Source organism: Pelmatolapia mariae, linkage group LG10_11, assembly GCF_036321145.2.
Source record: "Pelmatolapia mariae isolate MD_Pm_ZW linkage group LG10_11, Pm_UMD_F_2, whole genome shotgun sequence".
NCBI classification, from domain to species: domain Eukaryota; kingdom Metazoa; phylum Chordata; class Actinopteri; order Cichliformes; family Cichlidae; genus Pelmatolapia; species Pelmatolapia mariae.
Genome location: NC_086236.1, coordinates 66,799,166 through 66,820,433, shown reverse-complemented (window position 1 = coordinate 66,820,433; position 21,268 = coordinate 66,799,166). Strand labels below are relative to the sequence as shown.

The window sequence follows — 21,268 nt, the reverse complement described above, 5'->3', positions numbered from 1 at the left end:
TACTGAATGTTTCGAAAGCTAATTATACGTCAGAACCTATGAATTGTTCTTTTTATGAGCAATAAAAAATAAAATCTCAGTCTGGCCTCAGCAGTTCACTTGAGTATTCCCCGTGAACTTCAGTCCAGACTGTGGTTTACCCTTTGGGTCATTTTACTTTAGCTTTTGGCTTCAAACTGCAGCAAAAAAATCCCCCAAAATGTTCTATTTCAGGACTACAAATACTTCATAAACCCCACTTGTGTATAATATAGAGTTTAGATTTAGCTGGTCAGGCAGATGTATTACCACAGTGAGTCACATTAGTGCCACATATTTCAGCATTTATCGTAAATTATTTTTCCGCTGTTAGCTGTCAGATTTCAACATGTATCCTTTTTTATAAAGTGCTTAACTTTGGGTTGCCTCTTGCTGTCCAGGGACCTACTGCTGTTCCAAAGTTCATGTTTTAGGTTCACTGAGGTTAAAAAAGGCATTTGCTTTCTTTGACTTCTTTCTATTTTTTTGTTTAAACATATCAAGAGCTTTCTTTTTCTTTGTCCTACTTCAGAGCCAGGCGTGTGTACAGTCTTTGGCGACCCTCACTACAACACATTTGACGGCAGGACCTTTAACTTTCAGGGAACTTGTCAGTATGTTCTGGCTCGTGATTGTGGTAGCATTCCCTCTGGAGGGCCTGGGAATAACATCAACCTCAACAACCCAGACTCCAGCTTCACGGTAAGATGGAAGGGTATCACTTCATAATACAGCCCACAACTGAGGGTATACTTCCTCTGTAATTAAATGGAATTTGAGTGTATATACAGGAAACAAATAAATAATTATATTGTAAGTAAATTTAGATATTGGGTTGGTAATTTTAAGTAGTGTGCAATTTCATGGTAATGCTGGAGGAAAACAAACCATATTTCCCCATCTTATATCATAAGCATGCTGTACTTTTCAGGCCGCAGGCCTTATTACAGAGCGTATTAATCTTTATTTTATATTTGTTATGTTGATGTGCATGCTGGATGTCCTGTTATTCAATTATTCATTTTATCTTACCAACTTACAACAAAAAATAAATACAGTCAAAATGTTACAGTATAATGATGGAACTTTTTTGATGGTTTTCTTTCGCCATCACTGGTCAGATATAATTTTCAAAAGGAGTGTATAGTATATTTTCCTATAAAATACCTGAAAGTTGGGCCAAGTTAAGCCATATTATAGTGTGTTATTGATGGAATTTGGATTATCTGTAAAAGAATACACTAGGATTTGATGCTAATCTCTGCTGACTTTTTTCACACATTAGAAACCAAAAGAAGCCTACATTTTATAAAGACATCAGGACTTCTGAGACCTCAATAGATCCTGAGTTGTCCTGTTTTATTGGCTTTTAATCTCATTACTTTGATTTTAGGTGTTGGTGAAGAATCACGCCCGGAGGACTCGCTCCTTCTCCTGGACTCAGTCTGTCGAGGTGAGGCTGGGTAGTTTGATCCTCAGCCTGCACCAGCACTTAACGGTACGGAAGAATGGTACTCGCATCGCCCTGCCCTACCATGGCCCTGGGGTGCATGTAGACCTGGATGGATACTTGCTCAAACTCACCACCATTGCAGGTCAGTGTATGTCTTTCTGATCCAACTTTTTAAATCAGCAAATATTCACCTCTATCTGTGGTCTCAGCTTAAGGTGAATTAATCATTGGAGAGTTCTTGATGAAATATGGTATGGCTCAGTGAGTGAAGCCTGGTTCCATGTATCATCATCTAGTTAACATTCTGTGTGGACCTGATTTGGTCTGACTGTACCTGTGTGTGGCCTTCTGTTAAGTGTCAGCAGAAGCGTGGGAGTCTTCTGCCCTCTCATGCCACTCAAATAAAATATGCAGAAAGGTTATTATGAATTTTTTTGTCCAAAATTAAAGCAGCTTTAAGAATAACAGCACAAACTTTGCAGATGAAAACCACATATCTGAAAAATTAGTTGATAATTTGAAATCATTCTGTTACAAGAGATGGTTACAAATAATAAAGATTTTGTTTCTAACCTCCACCTTTTTCTGCAGGTCTGGAGATCACATGGGATGGTGACAGTTTTGTGGAGGTTGTAGCTGCTCCCCATCTGCGTGGGCGCCTCTGCGGCCTTTGCGGCAACTACAATGGCCATAAGCGTGACGATACCATGGGCGGTGACGGCCAGTTCAAGTTTGACGTGGACGAGTTCGCAGAATCGTGGAGAGTCGAGGGAAATGAGGTTTGCACCAAACATCACCCGCCTCGCAGGCCGACTTCATTCCTGTGCCCCGGCAGCGTTAAAGTCAAGTTCAGAGCTCACCGGGAGTGCCAGAAGATAAAATCGTGGCTTTTTAGTAAGTGCCACAGTGTGGTGGACTTCGGGTCTTTTTACAGGTGAGGAGAAATCTCAAGTGACAACTTAACTGTTAAAGTGCCAAACACTGTAGCTTGTCACACGTATCCATTTCTCTATCCTACCATAACCATACTTGTATGAGGCTTTCGGTAAAACCTTTTTTCATTACAAGAACTTAATCTTAAACAAAACCAAATTCTGCCCTCTGTAGGTCGTGTGTGACGGACATGTGTGAGTGTCCAGTCCATAAAAACTGCTACTGCGAGACCTTCATCGCCTACAGCAGAGCCTGTGAGAGGGAAGGTGTGCCCGTCCTTTGGAAACCCGAAGCTGCTTGTATGGGTGAGTGGCAACACTCATAAGCAAATCACAGAGCCTTCTGAGAGGTGCTCTTGACTATTGGAGCCAGTCTTAATGACACCAGATTTGGCTTTTTGTTTTTTGTTTAAAGAAAATTCTGCTCACTTCTGAGCAAACCTGACACTTACTGCAGCTGCCATTCCAGTTCATAGTACTCCCTTTTAGAGAAGTAGAAAAGGATTTATCTTATGTATGCTTAAATTCCCTCTTTTGCATTATATTATCGTTCAACCTTGATAAAATGAATAGCATGCATTGGGTTTGGTATGAGTGCATGAGAAACAGCTAATTCCAATGAGAAGCTGCTGAGAATCTGCTCACATTGACATAATCAAGTCCTAACTTTTTTCCCCCCTTTCTACCTTTTCTTCCTCTCATCAGCCACCCAGTGTAAACACGACGCAGTGTACGACACCTGCGGTCCAGGCTGCACCAAAACCTGTGACAACTGGAATGAGATCGGACCGTGCCGTAAGCCCTGCGTGGCCGGCTGCCACTGCCCCGCCAACCTGGTGATGTTCCAGGGACGGTGCATCAAACCCACAGCATGCCCTGGACGGTGACCCCTATGAGCCGGGGGAAGGGGACTGAATTAGGGAGGGTTATCTGAACTAAAACTAAGGGTCCAAACTAGCAAAGAAGAGTTTGGGAAGACACTAAAGGGTCTCAAGTTGACAGATAAGATGCAACAAGGTACTCAGGGTCCATAACTTCACAAGGAAGTACGCTGTCGTGACTTAGATGCCAGCGATCCAACCAATGGTGACGTACTGAAGGGAAACTCAGATGATCATCTGATCACGGAGCGTTCGATTTCTGACTTCCTCACGCCTCTTTGTCACACTGTTACTACACCAGTTGCCACCAATTACAGTTTTGGAGAATAAAAACTAAAATCTCAAGCGACAACTTAAGTGGCATTTGGAGATTTTACAACTCACAAATTTCAGGAACTTCGACATATTGCCACAGACCCTCCGGGAACAGTCTGGGGCCAGCGGACTCCTCTTAGAGCCAACATGGCGACTGAGTTTCTCTCGCAAACACATTAAAGTGAACAACAGAATAGTGAGATTCAAAGTCAAAGAGAAACTCGGATTCATCATATCAAAACTGAACTTATCATCTCTATTCCATCATTTCATACTGTAAGCTAGCCAGATTTATATGAAAGACAGACAAGCTTTTATATAATTATTGTTCTAATTATTAATATTATTGTTATTATTTGTTGTTGATGTTAATTTATATATCAGTCAAATGAAATGTCGTAGCAAGAGCCAGAATCATGAATATAATTGTGTTATAAATGATTTAAAGGGAAACAAAAGCTATTTATGTATTTGTTGTGTATTTTTTGTTACTGTTTGAAGAGAAATGCCCAAATGTGACTCAGCTGTTGCACCATCGCAGGGATTAAGTACTGTATTGTATTATGCTCAATGTACAGGTTGTAGTGGTTAGTAAACTGAAGGTGTTCGTGTAAGCATATGTTTCACTTGACGATAATTATTTAAGACCAGCAATATAATCTTTTCTCGAAGTTCATTTTTGACTGTCGTCCTTCCTCTATGTAGTGCTGGAGAAAAATCGAGATTACGGCTGCTGGTTCAAATCCCAAAAGAAGCCAGTGTTAAAAAAAATGAAGTAAAGCTGATTTCATACTTGGATGTTGATCTGTGGCTCCTTAGATTTATCTCCACTAAAGATAAAAGACACAAATCTTGAAAAAAATATGCAAAACTATTTTAAAATACATTTGCACAGCTTTAATACACTTCAAATTTATACAAACATATTTCACATGAACACATCTCTAAAATAAAACAGAAAGACTAAAAGCACCAAATACATCAGAGTTCATTCAACAGCAAAACTGAGTCTCCAGGGTTGTACAGGTTTTAGGGGATTAGACGTGTGTCCACCTGTTTCAGTGGTTTCACTCACTTTGACAATTCGCCACCCTCTTTCACTTCAAGCAATGTTCAAAAGCAAAAAAAAATTATGACTGCAGTCTGGCCCGGGTGGAGAAACAAAACACTGACACATGGAAGTTAGTGAATTTTCCCCCTGTTTAAGAAGAAATACTTACATTTCACCTGCTACTGTAACTCTTTCTAGTACTGCACAGTATGACAGTCTTATAACTCACAATCATGTCTGCTTTGTTATGTGAGTTAATGAAGAAAAGACTAGCTTCAGTTTAGAACACTGCCCACAACATGAACGTAGCTATGAGTCAATGTCAAACATCAAAATGTTGATGCTGCACATCCACTCGTAAAATCTCTCATTTTAGGAGAATAGGACAGCAGAAAACTAGAGCAAATTTACTCTTTCATTTGGTAGCTGACACATCTTTTTGGAGCTGATGTCTAATAAATGATGCAAGTACTGGGATGCCAGTTACATGTGTTTTCTACTCCTTGTTGATGTTTTCAGTTTGCAAGCCTTGTACTGCTGAGGTTGTATATGGGATAGTGCTATGCTGGGAATTACATGAGGTCAGCTGTTTCAAAGTTTGTTCAACATTAAAAGGTGCAAAATGTGAGTGTGGTGGGTGGAGTTGAAGGAGCACGGTCCATCCACTCCCACACAGTCCTGAGAAGAGGCTTAACAGCATCTGTATGTGTGTACACGGGATTCAGAAAATACACTAAGTCATTCTGTAGTTGTTCCTTATATTAAATGTGGTTTTTCAGTAAACGAAAGTTCAGTTTTAAGCCGTCTGTAGAGAGTGATGCGTATGTAAGGGGCAGCTGGATTATTTGAATACACTTGTTTCTTCCTCTGCAAATGAATGCAGTCACACAAAAAGGTTTTGAAAAAGTAGCATGTCAGGACCTCGTTCCCAAACCACAGTATGGTATATGGGCCACACACATTACTGTGGCTGCAAGCATTAAACAGAAGAAAATAGACTTGAACCTAAAAAGACGCTTTGGGTCACATAAAGTGGGTCTGTGCAGACAGCTGTATTGATTAAAATAGACCCTTACAATCCCCCCCCCCCGAAAGTCACAGATGACTGAAAATATGGCTGACATATGTTTATGTAGACATGTAGTTTAAATACAGCTCTAACAGAATTGCATTTAAACAGGAAAACTCCACATGTCTGTGCCTGCACGGGTTCTCTCTGGGTACTCCAGCTTCCTCCCATGGCCAAAAAACATACTCATCAGATTAAGTGGTGATTCTAAACCAACTGTAGGTTTTAATGTGAGCATGAATGGCTGTCTGTCTCTATGTGTTAGCCCTCCAACAGTCCTTCACCGGTGTACTCTGCCTGTTGTCCTATGACAGCTAGGATGGGCTCACTGTGAACCTCAACTGGACAAGTGGGGTAGAAAAATGGATGGATGGGTTCAAGTATGTTTGTTTCTGTCTCGCCATACGCTTGTGCCCAAGGCAAATTTCACACTAATTATAATAAAGTACATCTTGTGCTAATCTTACAGTAACTATTTAATTACTTTGATGGAAATTTCCTTTAAATATGACCCAAAACTTGTCACCAATTTCAAAAATGACAATCATCTGGCGTTTCATCCTAAAATTTTGCATTAGTCAAAATTTCTTTAACAACAAATACTGTGACCTTTAAGTCTAATCATTCTGTAATAAAACTCCTCGGTTTTCTCTACACTGTGGCTTGTTATACTGCATTCATAATCATAAACGGTATCTTCACAGTCTCTAGCAGAAATTGGAAGAAAATCACTGATACAAATCACAATTACACATAAACTACAGAAAAAAAATTTAAAGTACAATTACACACTGACGTCGTTAAGTGATTTTCACACATGTAGGACACAGCAAGAGATCTGTTTGTGTTCTAACTACTGGAAACACTATGTTTAGTTTATACAATGTGTGGCACCTGTTCAGAGGGTGCAGGAAGCATGATAGAAAATTAATATTACCAGCTCTATGCACACACAACCACGGTGCAACAGGGATCTGACCAGTTAAAGTCTGTTTAACTTGTGGTTTGACTGACTGAGAGATTTTCATTGTCACATACAACCACTGCAGGCGATGCCTGGAAACATTTCAGAGTTGCAGTCAATGCATGGAAAAGGCGTTACACTGCGAACATTCCTGTACATCTTGCACATGACGAGGGGCATTTCAGCTCTTTGGCATTTTCAGAAAATGACACATTCACTTATTTTTTCCAAGCTAGAATGCTTTAAGGCGTGGAATGGTACAATGGTATAGGTTTTATATGAAAATACTGGAGCAAAAAAATAAAATGTTCTCTGTTTGCAAATGATACATAGCTGATACAACAAACTTGAAAGTGATGATTAACACATTGCATGCTTCTGGGGCAAATTAGTTTCCCCCTTTAAGCGAGTTTAATTTGGTTCTTTGATTTTATTTTAGTATTTTAATCTTGACAGAAATTTTGTATAAGCCAATTTTGTATAAACCCGTCTCCTTTCAAATATGATTAACTTGTTAGTTATGGCCTCACAGACCGACTGGAGGATTAAAGTCTGCATTTTCCTCTGACCATCAGCAAAAAAAGCAAACACTAACAGATTCATGTGTTTGTAACTACTGTTTCATATAAATGAGCTTAGAAAAATAAAAGCTTGTGTGTCTGGCACCACAGAGTAGACAGTGGAAGTAAAACGCAGCTGGTGAGGAAAGTTGAGCAGCTAATTAGTTTGAGATTTTTTGGGGGGTGGCAGTTCAAATCAAAAGAGAGCTACAACACTAGACTTACATTCTATAGCTTACTTACATGTTATTCATACCAGCAATCTGAGTTTCTGCTCGTTGTTGAGTCTTTTCTGCCCCCTTGTGGATAGAAAACAAACTAACTGGAGCTTTAAAACAACATGCAGCATGTTGCCCTGTTAATTTTCCATGAGCGTAGATAAGCAAACCACAATCTCAACCTGCTAAAAGGTGACATCTAGTGAGTGTAGTGTTGCTACTTAAAAAAAATGACCAGCAAACAGCAAACTAAAGTTAGCATCAGCAACTGATACTGATTCTGCATCATGTTCCACAATGACCTCAAAAACTTAGTGGATGACAAAATACCTGCGTCATTTGTTTTCTTTGCTTTGTTGCTATTTGCAGATCATCTGTGCAATTCTGCTTTTTTTGTACTCTTAGCAAAATGAAAACAAAAAACAAATATTACAGCGATGATCGTACAGCTACAGAAAATCTTGCTTGCCAAACCATAGACAAAACTGAAAAAAAAAATATTAATGATACAAGTAAATAAAACTAGCTGCTCTAAGTACAGAAAATATGTATGTGCACTCTAATATATAATCTTCCAAACCTCTGAAGAATTTTTCTCTTTGTCTCCAGTTTCGCTATACAAAACAAGATATACATCTAATAAAAAATACACTCTTAAGTTCCAGGCTGGCCAGCTTTCAGGATATACTAAAGCAAATTAAAAAAAATATATGTAGTCAAACCAACCTACACAGCTGGGGTCAGCTATCACAGCAAAGAAACAATTCAACCAGGCAGAAAGGAGGAGGAGTGTGGACAGAGAGACTGACCAGCAGAGCTCAGTCGTCATCGCTGTCACTGCCTGACTCGCTGAGCTGAAGGTCATTTCCTGTGGGGAGCAGAAAAAAAATGACCATAATACCAAAAAGGCAGTGTGGTAGCACAGAGTCACTGGCTGTGAATGAGCAAGATTAGCAGCAGCACAGAAAACGAATGCACGCATGCATGCATTCCATCTCTTGACCTGACCAAGTCTAAGTATAACCCAAAGGTACTCACGGAGTGTGTTCATGAGCTGGTTGTTCCCCTGCTGCCGGTCAGGTCCTCCGTTGGCCATGGGGTGGCGGCTGGGTGACGTCTGGCTGAGGGGTCGGGGGGTCTCGAGCTCACCGTCGCTGCTGCTGCTGTCATCGCCGCTCCCTGAGGCGCTGCCCGAGTCTGAGGAGCTGCTGCTGCCGCTGCTGCTCATCTGCTCTATCACCTCCACCTCTGCTCGGAGCTCTGTTAAGAACAGCAGGGAATCGCCACAGTTAACACAAAGACATTCAGCATTTACTGAAAAATTGTTTATAACAAATTGTAATGTCCTAATATTTATTCAGAACTATGTGATACTTAGGTGTGTTTAAGGAAAAAAACTTTATTAAGGGATTAACATCACAAATAACATATGTTTAATATAGAATATGTTATTTGTGATGTTAATCATAAACTATAGTTATGCCAGGAAAACCATCTCTTCTATTATGAGCTGTGGCCGTGTATCACCTTCCTTACCTCTCTTGATGTCATCGAGCTGAGGCTCTGGGGAGGGGTTGTCCTTAGATGGGGAAGGAGAGGTTTTGATCCCAGCCCCGGGTTTAGTGGGGGCCCTAAACTGAGAGGTGGGCTGGCTGGACCGAAGTGACTGCTGCTCAATCCGGGCCTGGATCTTACTGCTGCCCTCTGCCCTGTAAAACACACACACACACACACACACACACACACACACACACACACACACACACACACACACACACACACACACACAACAGATGGGATTTCACCTGGATTTATTTAAGAGTAACATAGAAGCCAGCCTGAACTTCCCACCTTAATTTTGTAATCACTGATTTCTCACCTAGTTTTCTTGACCTGGATGCTGCTGCTCAGTTTCTCCAGTACAAACTCCCCGGTGTCGTGGTTAATGATGAGCACACAGTCCTTCTGGTATGGCCGCTTGTTTCCTTTGAATACTGTCATGGGAGGGGTAGAACCCTGAAAGAAAAAAAACGCAAATGTATGGACTAAATATGGACAGTCTTGGCTAATTTTGCCAGACCCTATTACATTAAAACAGTGCAAGAAGGTATCATTATACAGTGCTTATTCCTGGTGTGACTGACTCACTGACTTCAGTTTGAATTGCTTTGATTGTACAAAGTCTGTTTTTACCTTAGATACTGGATTTCTAAATGTGCAAACATAAATACAAATGTAGTATCTAAGGTAAAAACATAATATAATCAAACAAGCTTGAAAAATCAGTATTTGGTATGACCACTGTTATTCCTCAACACAGCCGGAACTCTCTTAAGTAAGCTTTCTTGTAATTTCTTCAAGTGGCCTCCAGGAATAGTTCTCCATGCTTCCTGAAGGACATTCAAAGCTCTTTTTGGATGTTGGCTGCCTTTTGTTTTGTTCTGTTAAAATAATCTCACACTGCTTCAATAACGTTGAGGTCCAGGTCAATCCACAACTTGTTCTTAAGGACACAACTTTCAGATTTTGTTCATCTGATGTAGATTGTAGTTTTTTGGGGTTATTTTTTTTAGGCCTACCGCTTATTCTTTTATCTTCTAAATGTTCACTTTTCAACTAATTTTCTAAGGACTCCCTGCAAACCATGCTGAGATATGCCAAGTATACACCTAATAGCTCTTTGGGAATCACCTGATTGGTGCAAATGTTATGGTATTTTATGCCAGGCAATCTGTTATAAATTGACTGGCATAAAATACTAGCAATGTAGAAACAAATTGCCTCTGGAAATGGTCAGATACAAAGACTGGACTGAAAGGAGCAAAAAATGAAGCCAGTGTTTAAAAAAAAAATGCAGTCTTACTGGAATATGAGGTAGTGTTATGGTAACTTCATCTCCTTTCCCAACTTGAAGCTCTCCCTCACAGCTTGTGTCAATCGATGCTGGTTTGAAGTCATCTGAAAAGGAGATACAACAGATAATTTAATCAGGTGCTTTAGGAGACATTGTATGTAGGTAATTCTAAATACATAAACATTTTATTAAGTCTCTTAAACAAATATTGAAAAATTATGAGCCGATAAACCCAGACTTAAAACCTGAGAATGGGGAGTAAAAAGATAAAATTCATTGTGTATAATGCTGCCACACCATTTGCAACAAATAATTACTTAAATTGTTTTCTCCATATAGTTACCCATACACAGACTGTGTAAGACACAGCCTCTCCGTCCATGTGAGAAAGAGAGTCTGACACAACAGTAATCTAACAGTGCGCTTTGAATGGTGCCAAAGTTTTATTTAACACATCGCGCAGTCTGTCCCACTTACATCTGATGGTGTGAAAGGAAGACTTTGGCCTCTTCTCAAAGCTTTCTCCGAGCTTCAAAACATGCTCCTCTTTGTCCAACAGCGGATTCGTGCTCCCGTTCATGGCTCCGTTGTTTTAATTGCTGCTAAAACTCGCATTTAGGTCAAATCCCACGAAGAGCCGAGAGCAATCTGGCAAGTTGAGCAGGATCAAAATAAGATGCCAACTACAACACAAAGTTAGCTTGCTGTGGCTAACAGTTAGCAAAACATCACGTGGCCACGCCTTTTCCGCTTTTGGTCCGGCTCTCAAATATCGCCGAAAGCGGGCTGTGTTAGCAACTTCACCTGTTTTCATTAAAGTAAAAGATTTTTCAAAAAACAAACAACGCATTTCACTACAAAATAAATTATGAAAATATTTTCAGTGCTTTAATTTAGTCAGTAACGAGTAATTATAGAAAACACGCCACTCGATGAGAAACGGAATTAAGTAGTAAAGACTACACGGCATAATTTAGTTAACGGACAACATGGATGCATTAAATGTGGAAAAAGTACGGCTACCCTCGAATTTGTTTTAAAATAAAACTCGTAATCAGTTAATTGGGGTTAGCATGTTTGAAAAGTCTATTTTACATAAACGATTATAAACAGAAGGTGGAGACACTTTGGGGCAGTTTATCATGGCATTGTCAGAAAGTGGGATTTTCAGTGGTGATATTAACTGTACAGATCCTGGAAAAGAAGAGGAGTCGAAAGACCAAGCGAAAACTGCCAGGATTTTAACTCTGGAAGAGCAGGAAAGACTGAACGGTGAGCGGGCTCTGGTGTCTGACTTCAAACAGATGAAGCTGGAGAAAGAAGCGCAGAAAAACTGGGACTTGTTTTACAAAAGAAACACAACGAATTTCTTCAAGGATAGACACTGGACCACCAGGGAATTTGAAGAGCTCAAGGCATGCCGAGAGGTGAGGAAATATTTGAAACAGATGACACCAGAGGAGGCACTTTTACAGGATATTAAATATAACATCTGTCTGTTTTGAAATATTTGAGTTGTATGACTGACATGCATGTGGTATTGTGTGAAATAGATCAAAAATGTACTGATTTTAATGTGTACAATGGACACCCTGCTAAACTCCACTTACATGGCAATTCAAAGAAAAATTGAGGCTTCACAGGACATGACTTGAGATTATCAGCTGTGTAGTTTCTCATGTTACTCAATTACCACCTAATAAAGTCAATGATTTTCTGTAAAGCTGATATTTAGAGGTCAGTTAAAACACAAAGCTTGCAACTTTCAAAAGTAATTTAGCATAAAGGATATTGTAAAAGTTTTTAAGTGAGTTGTTGGAGTTTCACTATTAAAAATTATTGAGCTCAGTTGAGAGACATGAGCAGACTAATACCTTGTGTTTGTGTCTATTTTTAATTTGTCTTTGTTCCATCTGGCTTGCAGTTTGAGTCGCAGAAGTTGGTGCTGCTGGAGGCAGGCTGTGGTGTTGGAAACTGCATCTTCCCTCTGCTCGAGGATGACCTCAACATCTTTGTTTATGCCTGTGACTTCTCACCACGAGCTGTTGAATTTGTCAGAGTAAGCTCCATTTGTGCAGCTGTAATACTACTTTACATTCAATGGATTCAGACATTTTAACCTGAGAACTAACCAATACAATCTCAATATTTTCCTACTGCTTACTGAAGGATCCCTAAAATATGCTTTAGATACATGGGATATATAGTTAGCTGCTGTAGTGGACAAGCTGACAGTATTTTGATTTTGAGCTCCCATGTTAGAGAAAAATGTGAGGGACTTCAGAATTTCTTCTCTTGAAATCAACATAAAGAGAAAAAGAAAAACACTTAATTTTGTCAATAAAATTCTTTCCTTTGTTTTCTTGGTGTTAACAGCAAAACCCTCTGTACTGCCCTGACCGCTGTTGTGCCTTCCAGTGTGATTTAACTAAAGATGACCTGATGGAAAATGTGCCAGAAAGCAGTGTGGATGTCATCACACTCATCTTCGTCCTGTCAGCTGTCCATCCTGACAAAATGAAGCTGGTTTTGGAGAACATTAGTAGGGTGAGAGCAGAGATGGCGTGTGGATAGATTTAGTACAAGTCTGTACTCCCAACAGCTTGTAAAGTTTAAATGAAATGTTATGATAGGTGGGAGAGTTCTCTCCTACTGAAACTACACAAGCACTTGCTTTCTGTACTCGTAATGTGGATTAAAATATAGGTTTGATTGAAAGAAGCCTTTAATCTGATGATGTATTTGGTGGTTAATGTCAAGATATGCTTTTAATATGCCACATTAGTCAGATTGAAATAGTTTAATGTGATTTGCATGTGATCTTAAGGTGCTGAAGCCTGGAGGATTTGTCCTCTTCAGGGACTACGGACTTTATGACCATGCCATGCTCCGATTTAAACCTGGAAATAAACTGGGAGAGAACTTCTATGTACGCCAAGATGGAACTAGGTCCTACTTTTTCTCTAAAGGTCAGTAATTTATTCTAAGAAAGTTAATTTGTGTTGATACTAACTTAGCTTAGCTGTATAATTAGATAGATATATATTACCGGTTTAGAAATGTGTGAATTGAGGATTCACACCTTTTATTTCAGAATATCAACACATTCATGTGCAAGAACATTGACCTCTCCTTCCTAGGTCACACTTTGTTAACATAACTTTTTCAAGTAGAGAAGGCTCAATTTATGCATTTCATCTTTTTATGACACATCAGAAAATCTCTAAACCTTTTTTTTTCTTTTTATAACTGCCCTCAGAGATCCTGGCTGAGCTGTTTGAGAAGACGGGCTTCAAGTGCGTTGCTAACGACTATGTTCTTAGAGAGACTGTCAACAAGAAGGAGGGACTTTGTGTACCCAGAGTGTTCCTGCAGAGCAAATTTATGAAAACAGAGAGCTGAACTTTGCGTTTGTCGTCTCACAGATCTACAGAGGTTTGGCAAAACATAGTACTGCAATGTCAGATAAAAACTGGACAGTAAAAGGTGAGGGAAATATTTGCCAAAACTTTACCAGAATGGAAATTGGGCCATCACAGGTAACATAGCAGTATGTACACCTGCTATCTGCTGACCAAACCACCTGAGGAAGGCTCCGAGAAAAGCTCTGCTGGCAACATCTAAAGGGATTGGATTGGATTTTTTTCAGGTAAAAGAAAAGGCATTAAACATGGTTGTTAAAGTGTGAACAGTTTGAAGTCACATATTTTTGTAAAAACTTTCACAGTTTGTGATACAGTTCTGAGAAACACTTTAAATATAAACCAGTATTTTGATTGTTAGTTATGACTTTCTTGCCCTTCTTTCCCCTAATATTGAGTTCAAGTCATCATTTAAAAATGTATTTTTTTAATAAATGTATTTGAATATTTTTACTGTGAGAGGACATGGTAATCTGTGTTTTATAATTTCCCACTTTTTTATGTGAAATTTTAAACAATTTTTGAGGATGAAAAAGCAAAGTCTCTCATTCTGTTTATGGTTCACATTTTATGGGCCATGAATCCCTGTGGTGGATGCATGGATATCCTGACTTTTAAGAATAAACATACTAAATCTTGAGCCTTTAAAAAAAAAAAAAAAAACTAAATTTCCTTCAGACGACTAAATGAAAATGTCTTCCTTGTGTTCATTCATGTTCATTGTATAGAAACAGAGAAGAAACCTTTAAGGCTACTAGGAAGCCAAACTCTAAGACATCCACATTGTCCAAAGCATAAATACAACATAGATAATTAAATAATCTAGGTCGCCAGTCTGTCACAGGGCCAACACACAGGGACAGACAACCATTCACACTCACATTCACACCTAGTGGCAATTTGGATTATCCAATTAACCTATCCCCACAAGGTGCATGTCTTTGGACGGTGGGAGGAAGCCGGAGTACCCGGAGGGAACCCACGCAAACACGGGGAGAACATGCAAACTCCACACAGAAAGACCCCGGCCTGATGTTGGAATTGAACTCAGGACCTTCTTGCTGTGCGGCAACAGTGCTAACCACCGTGCCACCGTGCTGCCCCTACTAAAAATGTATAAATTAAAAATCTATTTAATGGAGAAAACACAATAACAAAAAAATTTATGACAGGAAAATTATTTTATTTTTTCTTCCTCGTACCCATTTGGAGAACTCCATATTAAACAATTTAGTTGATAAAAAAATTAACACTGATCGCACTGGAAAAGTTCTTTTGAAGCATAAACACCTGTAAGCAGTATGAGCACAAAGCTATCAAGGTTCTCAACTGTGACACACAAAGTCCTAAAAGAGAACTGCCCTTACTACATTACCATAAGCTGCTCCCCAAGATCAACATGTTTGCTGTTGTTTCGATTTAACAACAAATATAAGAGCTTTTATATGTGAATGCAGTTCCATTCATGTATGTTTGCCTTCATCGTACAGTACATTCTGCTAAAAAAGACCACTGTGGTGAATCTGTTTAGGGCCTGTCAAGCAACTTGCAACATGCGCTAAATGTGGCTTCCTGTTCAGCAACTGTGTCGCCCACTGACTTTCCTAGTTTAGAACACATTAAAGGTTTGTTGTGCCTCTCAACACAGAAATGTAATTTGGTGTTTGACACAGTGCAATTTATTGGCATCACAGTGTTTCATGTCACAGATATGAAATTACCATTTTCAGATTTTATATGAGGACCATTTTATATGGCACCCATGGGTGAAAAGTAAAAGATTTTGGGTGACTTTAGAAATCACAATGAGTATCAAAATTGCATAAATCCCTGTAAAATTCAATGGAGTCAAATAAAATAATCCAAAATGACAATTATTTGAGTGAATGGGATGTGGGTAAAGATTAAAATAATAAATATTTATATTAAAACATAATTCAATCTTGGAATATATTGAGCTAGTAAAGCTAGTAAAGTGGGCTATATTGTTTAAACAGTTCATGTATGTTTTTAAACATGAACAAATATTGTCATACGAACTCTAAAGATCAATTAATTTTTTCTTTTTATGTAAACAGTCTTTCTCTATTTAGTTGGAACTCAAACTTCATTTTCATGACAGTAATTTCATAATTTGCTAAGTAGTAAAGCTGGACTAGTAGTAGATTACGTTCATGGAGATTTTGTCATTAATTAAAGAACATAATGTAATATTCTGATTCTGAAAACGTTTACTGTGGTTCTGGAAGAAAAGTTGTGGTTACCAAAAATGTAACGAAATTAAAATTAGTTTCATTCCTGAGAAATTGCCATTCGCTTCAGTTCTATGTAATGAATATTTTCGTGACTTAACTGCTCAGTGACCCCTTAAAATTTTGAAAATCGTGAACAGTGAGATGTGGTGATATGTTAAGCGAGGTGCCCTATTTAATCTGACCATGCATGCCGCTTTAAGACTGACTTCAAAGGAGTACACTGCAGCAGATACAGTTTCCTGTCCCGTGGTTTGGCTTCTACAGCTTTCTACTAGTAAAGTGAGAAATGAAAGCGCCAAGACAGTTAAAGATGCTCATGTCTGCACGTTTACCAGTGATCTACGCTAAAAGCAGTACAAGTTCATTCTTGGTTGTTATGGGCTTTTTTTTACAGTCATTAAATAATATATGATGAATGCTTTGAATGACTGTGATCAGTCAGAGTAAATACAACTAACTAATTCTGTTGGACAAATTAATGTTTTATTAGTATTTCTGCTATATTTTATTTGTATTGTTGAGTGTTATTTTTTTATTACATTTTCTTTCTTTATGATTTATTAATCATCATATATCCCAATTCAGGTTAATTATTTCTGCCTTGGCTACGTGCTCTCTAGTGTGTGGTTTTAAAAAATAAATAAAACTGTGAGTATGAATTTGGATGATGACATTGTGGTCTGAGAGATAGAGGCAAGTTCCAACCTTGATATTTTTTTTTACCTGGTGATGGTTGCTGTGGCTTTTCACACCTTTTTTGCAACCAGCTACTGCACTGACACAGTCAAACCAGCACGTACTTAAAGGTCTGTTTGTTCCACTGAATCTCTCCTCATTGCAGCTTCCTGGGTTTTCTTTCCTTCTCTGCTTTCACTTTTAACGTGTGTGCACAGCATGGCTTTCAGGTGCAATTTTAACATTTGATTGTTGTTAATTTGTTCTTCCAAACTGCATTTTTTTTTTATTTTGATTTCATTTTCCACACCAAATTATTCTGGCAATGATGACAGAATCTGATATCCAAAAAGAAGTGCATTTATTTTGGTCAGTTTAGCAACATATTTCTTTATTCTTTCTCAATGTATTTTTAATGTTCACTTACATTAGTCCAAAATTCACAGCACCAGTAAAATACAACCTAATATATGCATAGTAAAATTGATTTGTATTATAATATGAGCCTCCCCTATTATAAATGACACAATTAAAATAAAAAGTAGCTGCTTTGGGACGACTACTACTACTGTATATTAAAGAGATTACAGACAGAGGAGTCATAGTTATATGATAAATATTTAATATGCAACTAAAGCAGTTATACTCTATGATGAAACATTAAACTTGTAAAAAAAAAATCACTTGTTGCTGTGATATAAAAATGGTGAAAAATATTTTTGATCCGTTTACTTCATTCAGTCAAAACAGAGCAAAGAGGTGTTGTTCTTGAAATGCTTTTTGAACAATATTTATCAAAGTATCCATCCCAAAAAACCAGCTGCTTCAGTCACTGATCTGTAAAAGAACAGACAGAACAGCAGAATAAGACATCAATTCCATATGTGGTAGAAAGTGAGTTTATCTCCCCACCTTCCCACAAAGTTAAAAAAATACAAATATTTCAACTCCTCAAATACAAAGCTGTACTGAGGAGTAGATTGTTATACTCAAAGTTCAAAAACGACAATCCTCTAATTTTTGATAATAGCATATTTAGTGACTCTGATCATGAAAATACCTTTGACATCAACAGTGATAAAATGGCCCATGGCTGTCTCTCCACTTGCTGTACATGTAGCCTTGCACTGAAAGGTTCCGGTGTCCTTTGGTGTCACGTTGAGGATCTCTGTCACAACCAGTCTGCGTCTTTTCCCTTCAGAGATTGTCTCACTCACTGTTGTGAAGTACTTTTTGGGGTTAATTAGCTCAACACTTCCACTGGTGACATCATGCCACACAACATGCACCACACCACACGATTCGAAGTCATAATGTGCCTCACAAGTTAGTGTGACTGATGAGCCTATAGACGGAGTGAATCTCTTCTGTAGGTAGCGGACTTCTAAATTATCTAGAACATAAAAAAACAGTGTTAATATCTCACTTCATGAAAATAAATTGAATTCCCAAATCATTTTTGAGTCACTTCAAGTCAGTGCTACTGGTGTGTGTTAAATTATCATCTGCCCAATGGGAGTTGTTCAAAGAGATGGTAAACCGGGTGTGATGGGTCTTTTATGATGTTTGTTGCTTTCCAGAGACAGCAGGATGTTATGATATTTTTTGGAGCAGGTATGTGTGTGTGTTGTTTTCTCTGCAGTTATATTAACTCTCTGAAGGGCCTTTTTGTGAGCCCCAGAGCTACTGCTTCTCATTACCAGGACATTATAGGTTAGGACACGTTCAAAAACAACACCACCAATGTTGTGGCAGGTTAAATTTCCTGACAGCTGTCTGGAAGTTTACTCACTGCTGTGCTTTGTCAATCAAACAGTGCATGGTTTTTGTCTATTGCTATCTGCAGTTTTAAAGATTACTAATCAAAATTTTATTGGTTATGTTTTCACAGGAAGAGTAAAAACCAGAAGTTGAGGTTTTCTTCATAATTTTATGACTGATTTTATGAGACTTCTTGTTAGTTGAGAGCTCAAGCTTTCTGAAGATTTGCTCTTGTCCCATGAAGAAAACTAAATATCCAACTAGATAATAAACTGAAAACAAAATAACAGATCAGTAATTGTCAGATAAATTGTGGTTATATTTCATTCTTCCTTGAACTGCTTACTTTTTCTAACAGAAAGAAATCAAGAAAAGTGAAACTATCTGTGAAAAGGCTATCATTTCTGATATCTAGCCATATTTTTTTTTCTGCTACCACTGCAAAGACTTATGAGGTCATGCAACTTTCCCTGAGCAAATAAGGACTCGAAGCACACTTCCTCTTCTAATAAACCACTCCTCTTACTGGAATGTTGTGTAAGCTGACTATCACACCCTTATAAGAAAGTTCTTCGGGTGGAGATTGGGGCCATCAATTTCTCTGCAGATAAAATAGTGAAAGACAGCAAAAAGATCTTCACAGAACTAGTTCATCTTGTTGAGAAAATGAGCTTTGCTTTAAACGAACAAATCAGATCCCGGCAGAAAGCTGAAGTTAATCAAGTTACAGAGTTAAAGGAGAAACTGGAGCAGGAAATTGCTGAGTTGTGGGTGAAGGATGCGGAACTAGAGCTGCTCTCAAATACTGATGACCACATCCAGTTTCTACTAAATTACCCTTCACTGTCACATTTAAGTGAGTCCACAGACTTGCCCAGCTCAGATGTCCATCCTCCCCTGTACTTTGAGCATGTGACAGTGGCTTTGTCAGAGATCAGAGGTAAGCTGGAAAATGTTCTTAATGAGGAGTGGCCAAAAATCTCACTAAAAGTGACTGAAGTGGATGTTTTACTGCCAATCCCAGAGCCAGAGACAAGAGAAGAATTCCTACAATATTCTCGTAAAATCACGTTGGATCCCCAAACTGTCAACCCGTGGATATCAATATCTGAAGGCAACACAAAAGCAACAGTGATGAGAGAAAAGCAAATATATGACTGTCACCGAGATAGATTCACTCTCTGGCTTCAAGGCCTAAGCAAAGAGAGTCTGACTGGACGTTGTTACTAGGAGGTTGAGAGAAGCGGTGGGGGAATTTTAGTAGCTGTTGCATACAAGGACATTAGCAGAACTGGGAATGAGAGTGGATTTGGAAACAACGACAAGTCTTGGGCATTAGGATGTTTTGACTTTAATTACTATTTCAGACATAACAATATGAAAACTTTACTCTCAGGCTCTCAGATGCCCAAAATTGGGGTGTTCCTGGATCACAGGGCCGGTACGCTGTCATTCTACGGTATTTCTGAAGAAATGATTCTCCTTCACAAAGTCCAAACCAAATTCAGTCAGCCGCTATACGCTGGAGTCTCGGTTTACTGGGCTGGAGACACTGCTAAGTTGTGTAAACTAAAGTCAACTTGGTCAAAAGAGGTTGATGGATAAGATACTGCATTTAATTACGTGAAAAAAAGAGATCTGACCTGTGCATTGCATTCTGTAACCCCTTAATGCCTATTATATTATACTGACACATAGAGTTTTTTGGGGGGGTTTCAGACATCGCCAGTTATCTTCTTTGTTACCCCTCACTTTGTTCTGGTCACTTTTTAAATCCAGTGTAAAAACAAAAGGTTAGTATAAATGTATCTGTGATGTCAAATACTGAATGTCAATATTATGTTGTAAGCAGTGATACACTCAGGTTTTATGTTTATGAGTGATGCCTCTTTGGTATTAAGTCAGTGAAAAGATTAGAATAAATATTTCACATATTGTAACATTTTCTATTATTCCCAAAACCTTTAAGCCTCACTTTCAAGTACGGTTAATGGTCAGACTACTAGCTGTTATTAACACACATTTGATTGTAACAAGGTTATACTGCCACGGATATTTCTACATACATCTTTTTATATTTAGATGATTTTCTTGGCTTAATGTATGAGTATAATTAGAAATGACGTATCATGTATAGTTTTACTGAGATAGATTTTCTGGCGATGACACCATCCACTATCAAGAAAATAAAATATAGAGAAAAAAATTAAAAATTGTTTACTAACCTGTCTCCTGAGCAAACAACAGCGAAAAAGTCATCAACAGCACCACTGCAAAGCCAGTGAACCATGACATTGTAGATAAGATACAACAGCAGGAATCACCAAAGATGAACACGAGGGCCACAGCACAAATGGCAGACTAGGTTATAGGTTTCACATAAGATGCATGAACACCACTGGCTGCAATGTGTGAGTGTGTTTGCAGATGCGTGGGTGGAGGATATGCAACTCTGTTCTCAGCTATGTGTGGGTATCTGCATTCCTTCTGACCACCACAAACCTACTGCTTCCCTTTGCGCCTTGTTGAAAAAACACTTTTTTGTTGCCTTGAATGCAGCTTTCACTTTTACTGAGCACTACAGTTAAAATTCAGTCTTGCCCCTGCCTGTGTTGTTACAGATAACCCGGTGTATGATATAACAGCCTCATTACCGTATGTAAAAATGTATTTGAATATTTTAATTTCATTTAATTTTCTTAAGAACCTTACCCAAACCCAAGGTGGACTGTTTGTTTATTTATTTTTTAATCCCTGCACCATCTTAATTGTGACTCATTGTTTTGTTTTTATTTTTTCACTGGGGATCGCACTGCAAAGACTGAACTCTAAGTCAGTTG

At 38.5% G+C, this 21,268-nt stretch overlaps 3 protein-coding genes across 4 annotated transcripts in view; 2 read left to right on the top strand and 1 right to left on the bottom strand.

Moving 5' to 3' along the window:
- Window positions 1-4,375, top strand: part of bmper (BMP binding endothelial regulator) — a 30,944-nt gene extending 26,569 nt beyond the window's left edge. Inside the window, exons 12-16 of the mRNA XM_063484915.1 lie at window positions 551-720; window positions 1,412-1,613; window positions 2,063-2,405; window positions 2,579-2,709; window positions 3,109-4,375. Coding sequence (XP_063340985.1) covers window positions 551-720; window positions 1,412-1,613; window positions 2,063-2,405; window positions 2,579-2,709; window positions 3,109-3,290 — 1,028 coding nt within the window. The 3' untranslated portion in view covers window positions 3,291-4,375. The remainder of the gene's footprint in view (window positions 1-550; window positions 721-1,411; window positions 1,614-2,062; window positions 2,406-2,578; window positions 2,710-3,108) is intronic.
- A 112-nt stretch (window positions 4,376-4,487) lies between these two features.
- Window positions 4,488-11,052, bottom strand: eaf1 (ELL associated factor 1). Its single transcript, XM_063487174.1, has 6 exons — window positions 10,793-11,052; window positions 10,325-10,419; window positions 9,341-9,477; window positions 8,998-9,170; window positions 8,500-8,721; window positions 4,488-8,329 (listed from the first exon to the last, which is right to left on the bottom strand). The coding sequence occupies exons 1-6, from the start codon at window positions 10,893-10,895 to the stop codon at window positions 8,280-8,282; spliced, it is 780 nt and encodes a 259-aa protein (XP_063343244.1). The 5' UTR covers window positions 10,896-11,052; the 3' UTR covers window positions 4,488-8,279.
- Window positions 11,053-11,309: 257 nt separating this feature from the next.
- mettl6 (methyltransferase 6, methylcytidine) lies at window positions 11,310-15,410 on the top strand. Of its 2 annotated transcripts, none has more exons than XM_063486646.1 (5): window positions 11,310-11,742; window positions 12,240-12,374; window positions 12,734-12,862; window positions 13,143-13,284; window positions 13,575-15,410. In XM_063486646.1, exons 1-5 carry the CDS (start codon window positions 11,458-11,460, stop codon window positions 13,715-13,717), a joined length of 834 nt encoding a protein of 277 aa, XP_063342716.1. In that variant the 5' UTR covers window positions 11,310-11,457; the 3' UTR covers window positions 13,718-15,410. The 2 variants fall into 2 exon arrangements, with proteins under 2 accessions (XP_063342716.1, XP_063342715.1); XM_063486645.1 differs by having other exon boundaries at window positions 12,692-12,862; window positions 13,575-15,406.
- The last annotated feature ends 5,858 nt before the right edge of the window (window positions 15,411-21,268 follow it).